This window comes from Schistocerca cancellata, chromosome 2, assembly GCF_023864275.1.
Source record: "Schistocerca cancellata isolate TAMUIC-IGC-003103 chromosome 2, iqSchCanc2.1, whole genome shotgun sequence".
NCBI lineage: Eukaryota > Metazoa > Arthropoda > Insecta > Orthoptera > Acrididae > Schistocerca > Schistocerca cancellata.
Window position 1 is genome coordinate 339,848,241 of NC_064627.1, and position 13,897 is coordinate 339,862,137.

The 13,897-nt window shown below is 36.8% G+C and overlaps 1 protein-coding gene across 1 annotated transcript in view; it reads right to left on the reverse strand.

The window, feature by feature from the left end:
• Positions 1 to 5,546: 5,546 nt before the first annotated feature.
• Positions 5,547 to 13,897, reverse strand: part of LOC126161721 (disks large homolog 5-like) — a 159,534-nt gene continuing 151,183 nt past the window's right edge. Inside the window, 2 exon segments of the mRNA XM_049917756.1 lie at positions 5,547 to 6,549; positions 7,993 to 8,212. Of these exon segments, the coding sequence (XP_049773713.1) occupies positions 6,443 to 6,549; positions 7,993 to 8,212 (327 nt within the window). The 3' untranslated portion in view covers positions 5,547 to 6,442.

Sequence of the window (13,897 nt, forward strand, 5' to 3'; positions counted from 1 at the left end):
TTCCCTTGTGAGTGGTACAGGATAGTGATAAGGCATTTTAACTTTTATTTCATTCTGTACCCATTGATGTTGACGACTGACGAGCAACTCCTGAAGTTCCCAATAATTGTTATATTGTCTTTGACTGTCATCTAGCATTCACAAAAATACTAGTGTTATATAGGCCAATTACTTTTCCTCTATTAACTAAATTTAGCCATTTCTTATATTTAGTGTGATTGTTCAGCCAGCCTGAAGTTAATTACACATTTATAATCAATTTTGCATTTATGCTTCCACAGACAGCACAGTATTGGAACTCATTGTCTATCTCTGTGTGTGTGTGTGTGTGTGTGTGTGTGTGTGTGTGTGTGTGTGTGTGTGTGTTTTCTTAGAGTGCAATAAAATCATTCTTTTTTTGCTAGGGGGTGTGTTATCCCTTTAACAGATGTATGGACAGTAGGGGAGGGGGGGACATATCTGTCTGATTTTGCTCTACACAACAACATATTCAACACCAATCAAAATCAAAGTGTACCCCTTGAGTAGATTTACTTTTTGGTGTTAATAAAGTTTTATTGGCTCATGTAAACTGATTACTCTGCATGTAACATATATATTTCCAATGTCTCTGTGCTTTAAGCATACATGTACTCGGGTAAGTCATGTCTACAGCACCAAGAGTGGAACATTATTATGCAATTCACATCTCATATTTGTTAAAACATCAAAATAGAAGAATGGTTCAATTATATTCCTAAAATTTCAGTGAAGGATAGTAATTTAAAACGGGAAGCACAATATTTTATTCTGAAAAAGGGACATGTTTAAGGTCATTTCAATTAAAATTTACATTTTTTCCACAACTTTAACAATTGAACACTGTGTTTAATTAAATTATTTTCACATCACAATTATCTACTGCTTATAAAAAAAAGGAGGGAAAGAAAATCCAACATACACCACATGACTATTTTGTGCTTGGCAATTATCTGTACAGGTGCAACAAAACACCACAATAAAATTCTGAGCCAATATGGCTTCTTGTTCAGTCTCTGTAAATATAACTTCCAACATAAAATGATCTATCCACCAATATACATAATTTTTCCTTTACACTTAATTTTCTTACATTAATAAAACACGTTTGACAGTACCCTGATTTCTAAAAGTCACAAGAGGGTTAAATACATTACAAAAATACATTTTCAGTCAAAGTACACATAAAAATTATTAAAACATATTCCTTAAGTTGGAAAGATATTTCACACATTACATTTACAAAGATATACAGTTTCATCTGTTAATCAAATACGTACACAAATAAGTTAAAAGTGATTCTCTATAAACATTATATTGCGGCATTTCTTTTAAAAATATAGGAAGAGAGAGCACCCTGTAAAATACGTGACTTGAGTGCACAATAATACTAAGAAACGTGGCTGCCACTGATGAAGGGCTTCTTTCCCACAGTAATTTCATAGAAAATCAGATCCTATCAACAGATATGAAGAGGAATGAAAAACTGGAAGAGTGTCATTCAAGTTGTACTTGAAGACTACTGTATTCTAAAATGCTAATCACAGTTGCCCATCTTTGACTCAATGGTTATGAATACATAAACAAAGCCACCAAACATTTTATTTTGTCACATGAAAAAAAAGAAAGAAAAGTGCACAGAGAAGCAATGAAAGTCTACCAAAGTGCAAACTAAATTCTTCTTTTTTAACGTGTTTGCAAGTAGTTTACAGTCCAATTGGAACTTCAGATGACTGTGTAGTTTAAACAAATAGATTTTTTCTTATTGCACTTTTTCTATCTTTCAATATTTCTCTTATGAATGTAAAAAGTTTAAGAGCTGACTACAAAAATAAAATTTGAAATTGACCTAGAAAGTCAACTGCAGATAGTGATCACATATTTGTCTAGTGTTTTGTGAACAAGTGTCTTACTTTAAACCACTATTGCTACAAAATACTCATTCCTAGAGGGAGTGAATTTTGAAATACTCTATGGCCCAAATCAAAACTGATGATATGTTTTGGGTGACAGCCAGTCAGTGAGTCATCAGATTTAATGACCACATCTCCCTGCTGGTATATTTCACATGAGAATGAAAAGTGTTTTGAACATGGTAAGTGAACTGAAAAAATGACAGTGAAATCCACTACACAGAAAACTATATATGACATAAGAAACAAATACAATCACATGGCAAGTTATACAAAATGAAATTAAATGTGGAAGATGCTCAACAGAACATCACTTTATGAAACGATCACAGGGAGGGAAAAATGTCTCATGGAAGTGCTTGCTGGTGCATATTAGTACAATCTGTTTATCTGTACAATGTACTATAAAAAACAGGATTTTTTAAAAAAATAATTTAGGCCAGTTCATCCTCTCTTCTGCACCTCATTTCCCTGATTATTAAATAAATAAATAAACAATAATTAACACATACACAGAGAAAGATAATCCAAATCTATCCAGGACATACAAAAAAATGCTTTTTACAAGAGTGTCAGGGGAACCTTATGTAGCGATAAATTTGTTTGCATCTAGTTTACGCTTTCAAAATATATTTGCAAATATAGCAGATTCTTAAAATGGCAAATAACACCTGTCTACTGATTCCTCAGTAAGTAAACAATTCATTATTCTTTATGCTGCCTGTAATTCAAAGACACCAACGAACTCTGGTGACAAATACTAGTCAACTGATTTGGCATATTTGTTACAAAGAACTCATGTAAGGCTCTATAAGAAATTAATTTAAAAAGAGGCAAAACAATTTTATAACCACCTGATAACAAAAACTTCATGGCAAACAAAACTGCCATGACAAACACGCGCTGGTGAATTGGACCATCACTACACAACCACTGACACCACACAGTTATTGTAACTCTTTAGCCGTGACATAGTCTATCCTATGCTAATCTTTTTGATGAAGTATTGGTTCATGGACAAAGAGTGCCAAATGGAATTAATAGACCCCCTTTAATGTTCTTAGTATCAAATTCTTTCTCAAAAATGAAGCTTGAGTAAATAGTTACAAATGTTTCTTTTCTTTCTTATTTACATATACCAAGCTATAGTTGAATATATCATCAACCCATCAGCTTTGTTCACTGTGTTGTACTAATCATCTGTCATTTCACCTAATACGTAGGCATGACATATGGTCCAGAACCAGTATTACCAGCATATACAACCTAAATCTATGCAACTTAGTTTTAACTGAAGTTAGCGATTTCAAAACAGTAATCAAGACAAAAATTTCAATGTCTAAGTGAAATACAAAAATCCACCATTGCCGCAAATTAAACTGTAAAGTCCAATTAAAACTGTACAATCTTATTTGCAATTAACTACTTAAGTAATAACACTCTCCATCTGTGAGACATTTCCAAATTAACATACAATTCATATTTTTCTAGCAGTCATTACTGAGACATAAAAAAATTTTCTTGTAAGAAAGGAACAAGTACCATGATAACAATAAGTTTACTAATTACTACAGAGCACTGGGATTTAATTTTTACTGTCTGTTAATGGGAAAGAAGCACAGCAGACACAATACTGTTTAAGTCAAAAATTATTAACAATGTAAACAAGTACTGTACAAAATGCAAACTAAAATTCCCTTGATTCATAAATACCGTTTAAATTTCTCTAGTGCACAGCCAACAAAATGAAACACAGTGCAAGTCAAAATGGTCCAAGCAATTTGAAATGTTTGGTGAGAAAATTACAACAAAGCCATAACTGCAGGAAGACTTGAGTGTTTTCTGCTGACCATGTGTTCAAATAACTCTTCACTATGATAACCATGTGAGACCTCTTCAGGATGCTGCCATGTATTCTTATGTTAACTCCAATGCGTCACTCATCTCCTGCATCTCATAATGTGAAATGAAAAAAAACTCATGGTTAATCCTTATGGACAGTTAGATCAAGATATCTCTTACACTTTCTTTCTTCCATTCTAGTGTCTTTGTACATTTCAGGAGACTGGATGCATATTTAATTTTAGGAGGTAGTGGTCGCTACTGTTTATCTCGAATGTAATGAATGAAGCATTCTAGTAGGCTGATCCTGAAATATTCTTAGTGCACAGTGGTAGCGTGGTAGCCACCATGGTGTTCTTTCAATTTCCACCTTACAATGAAATCATGATTATTTTTTAGTTCTCCAGTTGAAATATATGTCATGCAAAACCTTTATGTGATCACAGTGGGAGAAATAAGGCTCACTATTTTGAAGGTGGGAAACTACATAGTTCTCACAATAACAATAGAACTCGATTGGATTTGCTCAGGAATTTTAGTTTTATTCTTTCACCGATGAAGGATCAGTAAAATTTGAAGTTCTAGTGGATTTTCGAGGCAGAGAGGTCAAGGGCTTTCCGTCAATGTGCCGTCCTTGAGTGAGTGAATGTACTTCATGTTTATAAATCTCTAGGTTTCTTGGAATCTCATGTCATTATTTACTAATCTGAACAATAAACGGATCAAAATAGTGCCACTACAGCTTTTTTTAAATGTAACACTGTGGCAACCAAGCACAGCAGAACCACTCCTGTTTCTGTCAAAGGTGAAAAGGAAATTATAAATCCCAAAAGGATTTGAAAACTCATTTGTATAAGGGAGGAGTAATAAGACAACAGCAAGTTCAATGGAAGATTGTCATTAATCCCCTGCACGAGAATCAAAATTTATTGTAATCATATTAATGCAGTCAGCACTTTGTAAAGAAATGCCATAGTTTATGCTGTCCTTGGACAGATCTGAAAGTTACTATTAACACTACTGTGTGTTAATCATTTCAAATTACTCAAACAACTCTGACTCATGTTACATCAAAAAGTCTCAGAGAAGTACAATGAAGAGGTACAAAACTTTGTTAACAGGTTATGCAAAAACAGGTACAGTTCAGCTGAATATCAGTATCACTTGATAGAAATTAAACAGTAAATCTGTATCATTGTAAGCTTTTTTCCCATAAACTATTCTCGTAGAGAAAATGCTTTGACAAATTATTACAGCAACAGATTTTGACTGAACAATCTTACAAAACAGTTAAAACAATTCTTTGACTGACACATTTCAAACAGATTTTGAATGAGTATTGCATTTACATGTTGCTTCATCACACACACACACAAACACACACACACACACACACACACACACACACACAGTGTCTACAATATATACATACAACAGATAAAAAATGACTAAAAGTGAAAGTTCTCTCTGAATTCTCATATTAAAACATAACCTGCACATAAAATCAGATGTTTTATGCTACTTACAACTGAGTTATTAATGTAATATCACACAGTACTCATAATCTAACAACTGCATTAACACATACAACAAAATAAACAAACAGAACACATAACAGTCTAGGGCCACTGACGCATAGCAGTCTTTACCAGCATAAATTTCCATATCAGCATGGGGTGATTTGAGAAATCGAATAATGGTGAAATGGGTTTTTTACAAGCCAACAGAACATGAACACAAAAGACATGGTTGTCACGTTAGTTTGCAATGGAATTGTTTTTTTTTTTTGGGAGAACCTCTGGATCTAGACATCTTTCACAGAATTTTGACCACACAGGTATTAAATTATTGCAGTTACTGATTGAAAGCCAAAAATTTATGATGCATTAAAGCTTCATACACTGCAGACAATATTAAATGTTACTGAATATGGTACATCAATAACAATTATCCATGAATAATACAGCTACAGAAGCTACAGACATTTAGTGCCCAAAAATGTTGATTACTGAACTAAATGTCCAACTGGGCACAATCTGTCTCAAAGTAATCTTCATTTGTTACCCTGTCACTGAAATCTAGATGAGTATTCTTCACCAAAAATAATGGAGGTGGATCATTTGGAGGCTGTTGGGATTAATAATAACAACTGATAACATTAATGTGACACACATCTTCAATTCGTGATGTGAAATTTGTCTAATTATATACACTAATGCAATAAAAGGGAAACAAAGAGCAAGAATAATGACAGGGCAAATTATAGAAGAGCATTTGTGGTAGTTTGACACCACCAGGTTAACATCCCACAGATAGGCAAAAATGCAGAAATGTAAAGCAACCAGGATACAGATGTTCATGGCAACACAAACAAATGACAGACATGAAACTGTTAATACTCCTCTACCCTTAATTTATTCTTATTGTAGAGCATTTATCTGAAATTACTACGTCCTTTATGATAAAATCACTTCTACACATCCATGAGAATTCAAAGAGAACTGGTAACAGTTTTTATAATACGACTCAATGTTATTGAGTCCTATTTATTATTATTAAACAATAAATACTAACACAATGTTCATGTCAGAATCTGACTGTTATTCTAGATAAAAATTCCGTAAGGGAACATCATCAGTAACAGTTCTCAATATCTGACAAGCACAGATCTACAATGTTCCACAAGGAACCCACAGCGTCTTATTCTGTTCTTGATCCACTGCTGCCTTGATCTGTGTGCACATGTAGGCCACATTCACACCAGCTGGAATCACAGCTGTAACATCACAATTCAACAAATTTATTCACAAAGCATATGAGCAACAATAGTGAGACTGATATAATCACAGGCAAAGCTACATTAACTCAAACATGACTTGTGCTTTGAGAGTTTAAGGTTCAGTCTGCAGGATAAAATAGACTAATGATGAAATATGGGAAAAAATAATGGATAAATAATTATAAAACATAAAATACACTTGATATGAGAAGGCAACACATGAATTGCTGCACAAGAGAAGTTTATAAGAAATAAGTGGTGAATGATTAGAAAAGATGCATATCACATATGTAGGAACATTATAGGATCCATAGACAAACACTTCTTTGTCATTTTTCTACATTCTCATCATTCTTCTCCAAGTACATCTGGTAACATGGAACATAGTTTAAAGAAAAACTTGGAATAGAATTCTGCCATTTGAGATTTTAATTACTTCAAAACAACAATTTCTTACACATCTCTATCTCTTGGCAGGATGGATTGCAGGGGAAAGAGATAATTAATGTGTGCAAAATCAGATGAATCACTCTGACAATGTGCATAGGCAGTGTGTGAGTATACAGTCTTGTCTATCAAGACAATTCCAGCTCTTAGTTTTCATCACTGACAGTACTGAATGTCATATTTGGGGTTCAAAAATGTTATTGATGTTTCTAGTTCCACAATTCATTAAAAATGCACACCTTTGGTCAAAAAACATAGTTGCTTTGATTTTTTTGTATTTAATGGAATTTATTCAACTTTGCCAGATTTGAATGATGCCTCACCAATGACTGTTGCTTATGTTCCACCCAATAAAAGCAAAACAAATTTATTTCCACCTCCCACCAGTATGAGTTCTAAAATAAACTTATGTTCTTTGTAAGCATTACTCAATTTTTTTGTATCTATTTGGCAAATTATATCCGAATATTCACTTCCTCAGTCACGAATCAGTGCAGTGTCACCTGAAATCATCATCTTTTTCTGAGCTTTATACAATACATGGGGTCAGCACATTGATCTGGGTTTAGCAATGTTAGTGGCAGAGGTGGGGAGTGGCTGGATGCCCTTTCTGTCATCTCCTCATACCTTTACAAAAATTTTTCAGCTGAAGTGGCACATGGGCACCAGAACGGTATTCACTACCTAAAAATGTTATCCACAGGGAAGATTCAATCTGGGACCCAGCATGCCTCTCTGAATACTGGAAGCAGCATGCTAACACATGTTGCTATCTTTCTACTTACTGTCATACAAATAACAAGTTGCTTCCTCACATGTGGAGAACTTGCGCATTAGCTGATCACTGTAGACAACTGTATCTTTTAAGTTAACTCATCCTTCTTCTGATATACATTTTGTATAATAAATCACTACACCACGTAAATTATGTATTTCTATCTTGTTACTAAAACTGTGCAGACCATTTTACAAAAGGCATTTTACAGTTCTTACCTGAGATAAGATGTCGATACTCGACTTCCAGTTTCAAAGCATGTTCATACATTTCTTTCGCTGCTTTTGCTGAAACCTTTTCCATTGGATACCTAGTATCTTTGACCTCCTTGATCTGTTTTGTTGATTTGAATTTTATTAATAGAACAATGGGGTATATTTGGTGGCGATGAAGTCTCTCCACTGAAGTCAAGCTTATGTCAAGAATACAATGGGTATTCTGCAAATGAAAGGGAAAAGCACATTTAATGTTATAAAGAAAGTTTGAATGTTTGGACAATATTACAAAATGTTAAATTTAAAAGTTGGAGCAATAAAGTGTGTACACATTTTATAAACAAAAATGAAGGAAGGTAACCACTCACCTGTAACTGATTTATGTATGGTGCTTACACACACATAGCTGCACAGAAAATTTCACCAACATTCTCTCTCTTGTTCTCCAGCTCAAGTGCGTGTATGCCCCCCCCCCCCCCCACACACACACACACACTCTCATTCTCATTCTCACTCTCACTTTCTGTATGCAACTGCAGAAACACTTTACTGTTTATGAGCTGTAGTACAGGAAGACGAGTAGGTGAGAGAGGACAGTGTCTGAGGACAAGGAGGAGTAAGAAGTGGAGACAAGGAGAGGATAAGGAGATATTTGAGTGGGAGGAGGGCACAACTTCAGAAGTGGTGGTGAAATGAACAGCAAAGTAGGTAACAAGCCCAAAATGGGAGGGTCATAGTCAAGGATGGGGTTTACCAGAAATTTAGTGTAAGGAGATAGAGGACGGAGAGAAGATGTGTTGGAGGAATAGCCCATGCCTGCATTTCAGAGGAGGAGGGGTTAAAATCCTAAAAGTATAGTTATTTAACCAGCTGCTGAAGTCACAGGTGTTGTTCTTTGCAGCACGTTGAGCAACTTGGTTTTCTTCAATTTGGTGGTAGCTATTCAATCAAGGTAGACAGCTTGTAAGTTATCCTAACTCACATACAATGTTGCACAGTAATTATGGCTCGGTTGGTATATAACATGGCTGTTTTCACATACAGGGTGAAGAAAAATTTGTGCACTCTGACTTCGTAGCACAATTCTTCACATACTGGCAATACAAAAATGTGTCTCATGAGATTCTGTCCTGTGCATATTTCGGGCTGTAAATGGATGTTAAAGACTGGCAATCTGGCAACACTGAAGTCACATGTACGGTAAATACCTCTGTCGGCATATACAGGGTGGTCCATTGATAGCAACCGGGCCAAATCTCCAATGAAATAAGCATCAAACGAAAAAACTACAAAGAACGAAATTCGCCTAGCTTTAAGGGGGAAACCAAATGGCGCTATGGTTGGCCCACTAGATGGAGCTGCCACAGGTCAAACGGATATCAACTGCATTTTTTAAAATAAGAACTCCCATTTTTTATTACATATTCGTGTAGTACGTAAAGAAATATGAATGTTTTAGTTGGACCACTTTTTTTGCTTTGTAATAAATGGCGCTGTAATAGTCACAAACGTGTAAGTATGTGGTATCACGTAACATTCCGCCAGTGCGGACGGTATTTGCTTCGTGATACATTACCCGTGTTAAAATGGACTGTTAACCAATTCTGAAAAAGGTCGATATCATGTTGATGTATAGCTATTGTGGGCAAAATGCCCAACGGGCGTGTGCTATGTATGCTGCTCGGTATCCTAGAAGACATCATCCAAGTGTCCGGACCGTTCGCCGGATAGTTACGTTATTTAAGGAAACAGGAAGTGTTCAGCCACATGTGAAACGTCAACCACGACCTGCAACAAATGATGATGCCCAAGTAGGTGCTTTAGCTGCTGTCGCAGCTAATCCGCACATCAGTAGCAGACAAATTGAGCAATAATTGGGAATCTCAAAAACATCGGTGTTGAGAATTCTACATCAACATTGATTGCACCCGTACCATATTTCTATGCGCCAGGAATTGCATGGCAACGATTTTGAACATTGTGTAGAGTTCTGCCACTGGGCACAAGAGAAATTACGGGACGATGACAGATTTTTTGCACACGTTCCATTCAGCGACGAAGCGTTATTCACCAACAGCGGTAACGTAAACCGGTATAATATGCACTACTGGGCAACGGAAAATCCATGATGGCTGCGACAAGTGGAACATCAGTGACCTTGGCAAGTTAATGTATGGTGCAGCATTATGGGAGGAAAGATAATTGGCCCCCATTTTATCGATGGCAATCTAAATAATGCAGTGTATGCTGATTTCCTACGTAATGTTCTACCGAAGTTACTTCAAGATGTTTCACTGCATGACAGAATGGCGATGTACTTCCAACATGATGGATGTCTGGCACATAGATCGCATGCAGTTGAAGCGGTATTGAATAGCATATTTCATGACAGGTGGATTGCTCATCGAAGCACCGTACCATATCCCGCACGTTCACCGGATCTGACATCCCCGGATTTCTTTCTGTGGGGAAAGTTGAAGGATATTTGCTATCGTGACCCACCGACAACGACTGACAATATGCATCAGCACATTGTCAATGCATGTGGGAACATTACGGAAGACGAACTACTCGCTGTCGAGAGGAATATCGTTACACGTACTGCCAAATGCATTGAGGTTGACAGACATCATTTTGAGCATTTATTGCATTGTATTTACAGGTAATCATGCTGTAACAGCATGCGCTCTTAGATATGATAAGTTCACAAAGGTACATGTATCACATTGGAACAACCGAAGTAAAATGTTCAAACATACCTACGTTCTGTATTTTAATTTAAAAAACCTACCTGTTACCAACTATTCATCTAAAATTGTGAGCCATATGTTTGTGACTATTACAGCGCCATCTATCACAAAGCGAAAAAAGTGGTCCAACTAAAACATTCATATTGTACTACACGAATATGTAATAAAAAATGGGGGTTCCAATTTTAAAAAACACAGTTGACATCCGTTTGCCCTATGGCACCACCATCTAGCGGGCCAATCATAGTGCCATCTGGTTTCCCCCTTCAAGCTAGATGGGTTTCGTTCTTTGTAGTTTTTTCGTTTGATGCTTATTTCATGAGATACTTGGCCCGGTCGCTATCAATGGACCACCCTATAGAGTAGTGCTGTGCAGTTGGTGCAGGGGATAGCATTTTGGGTTAGCATGCAGGAGGTCAATGATTTGATTATGTGTTGAGGCTTATTTGTTTATATTCGCTAAAAGTAGTCTGTGTGGATGGTATCTGGCATCTTAATTGTCGTACAACGATTACAGTGGGACTTCTACAAGATATTTGCAGTTACTTACTACAAACACAGAAATGGAAGTACTATCATTTTCATTGGTCAGCTTTTAAAGGAGCCTTTCACACATTGTGGACGTGATTTGTTTTGCACCACTGCATCTGCTAGATCGCAAACCTGTTTTCTGTGTACCCTCCACAAACAGGCTCATTGAAATTATTTGCAAAGCATGTTGCTAGCACTACTGGTGACATGAGGCCCTAACATAGTGTTATGGACCTGAAGGTGGCAAGAATAATAGTTCATATTAATCGACGGGACCACTGGGGGAAGTACCCATACAACTCAAGTTTGGAATCCAGTAGATACAAAACAATTCGCATCCACCAAGTGCAAAAGGTTTGTTTAGAAGTTGGCCAATGAAAATGATTGTACTTCCATTTCTGTGTCCACAGTACATAACTGCAAATGTTTTGTAGAAGACCCACTGTAATCACTGTATAGCAATTAAGATGGCAGATACCATGCAGACTACTTTTAGCAAACAAAAACAAATAAGCCTTGACCCAGATTCAAACCCTTGACCTACTGCATCTTAACCCAAAACGCTATCCACTGCACCAACTGCACAGCCCTGCTGCTACCTCCTGACAGAGGTATTACAGTACATGTGATTACAGTGTAGCCAAACTGCCGATCTTTTATGGCCATTTACTGCCTGAAATCTGCGCAGGATGAAATTTTGTGAGAGACATTTTTTATTGCTGGTATGTGACGAATCAGGCTGTGAAGTTTGAGTGCACGAATTTTTCTTTATGCTGTGTAACTTCATTTGGTTGGACTACAAATGTCTGTAACTGCAGTAAGTGTGGTGGATGGGTGTATTGAACTGACCTTGTAACTGGGTTATCCACAGGCAAATGACCTTTGAGATGTAGAAAAAAGAGCACGGGTGGCGTATGGACGGGTTTGAATAGTGTGTGGGTTTGTGAGTAAAAAAATACTATTATAGGGCATATGACTAAAATTTTTGGTAGGATATCCAACATCTCAGGGCACAAGCAGAGCTCTGGTGAAGGATGTTAACATATTTGCATAATTTCTGCAATCCACTGCAATATAGTGCCCATAGGTGCCAAGATTTTAGAGGAGACTTTTTGACATGGAGACAGCTCTAAAATTCTGAGACGAATCTTTCGCTCTTTAGTAGAGAGTGCACTGTCAAAACTTCACTGCACATTAAAACTTTGAGCCTGTCTGGCACTCAAACCCAGAACCTTGCTGTATGTTTTTCAACAGCAAAATGATTATCCACAACCCACTGCAGATATAATGCCCATAGGTGCCAAGATTGGAGAGGAGAGAGATGGAATCAGAAGCAACTGACAAATTTCAAGATGAATCTTTCACTCTATAGGAGAGTGTGCACTATCAAAAACTTCACTGTACATTAAAACTTTGTGCCAGACTGGTGCTCAAATGCAAAACCTTGTGGTTTGCTTTTCAGCAACAAAGTGATTGTCCAAGAGGAATTTCTTCATCAGTGTACCACAGATGACCAGCATTACTACTTTCAAGTGTAGGATGATTGCATGAGACACTGTAGTAAAAAGGGCTTGTATTGTGGCGAAGAAAGGATTGGCCTCTCCTCCACACCTATTGTTCCAGTCACAAGTTGAAAATTGAGAATCAAGCAGTGACTTTAGTTTTCAGAAACTAAAGGGACCTAGTAGGGAGTGTTTTGGGGCTTAAAATAAGTGAGACAAAAAATTCCAAAGATGTGAAAAAGCATTTATGATGGCAAGTAATGAAACTTTCCATACAGACGATGGTTGGTCAACTGTTTCAAAATAATATTTACCTTGAAGAAGAGCACATCAATACCTGCCCACTACTGGGAGGTAGGAAATCCCAATTGCTTATCGTTTCCCCCTCCCCTCCACTGCAAAAGAGAGAGAGAGAGAGAGAGAGAGCAGAAGCTAGTGTCTGTCTGTGTCATGTATCAATCAGCTACAGGTGAGTGGCAGCTTTTCTCCTGGTTTTTATGTAGTTTCTGTAATGTCCCCACAGAAAATACCCTCTACTACGCACCACTTAATCATTTTCAATCAAACCATCCACATTCATTCACTTTGGAAAAGTTATCTGATATGATTTTCTCGTATGCGGCGACAGCTCGACAACGCCAAAGTATTTTCTAGTGCGTTTATTCTTTGAAATAACATAGATGCATATATGCATTCTTCATGGTTGTTAGAGTGGTAACTAGGACAGCTTCTGGAGTATCTGTTGAGGTATTGACGTGTTTCTGAGAGATACATATTCTGCTTTTCTTCTCGCTATAGCGAGCCAGTTAACATTTGTGCCGCTAACGGTTTGTTTGAAGAGAAAGAGACTGTAAACGGAAAATAATTAAGGCGTGGAATCGCCGGAGATCTGGACATGTAATGGAGATGGATTTAATACACAATTTCCTCCATAAATAAGGTTTGTGACTTTTTTGTTCTGGAGTGAATGAACGAATGAGTTTTTTCTGAATCATTTGATGATCACGTTGGCCCTGTAATTAGTGGGGAAGTTTCAGCTGTGTCAAAGAGAGCCTGCAATCACTGAGTCTGTGTTAAATCATCCAAAAAGGCTTCGTACACATCTGGAATTCGCAATCTTTCGTA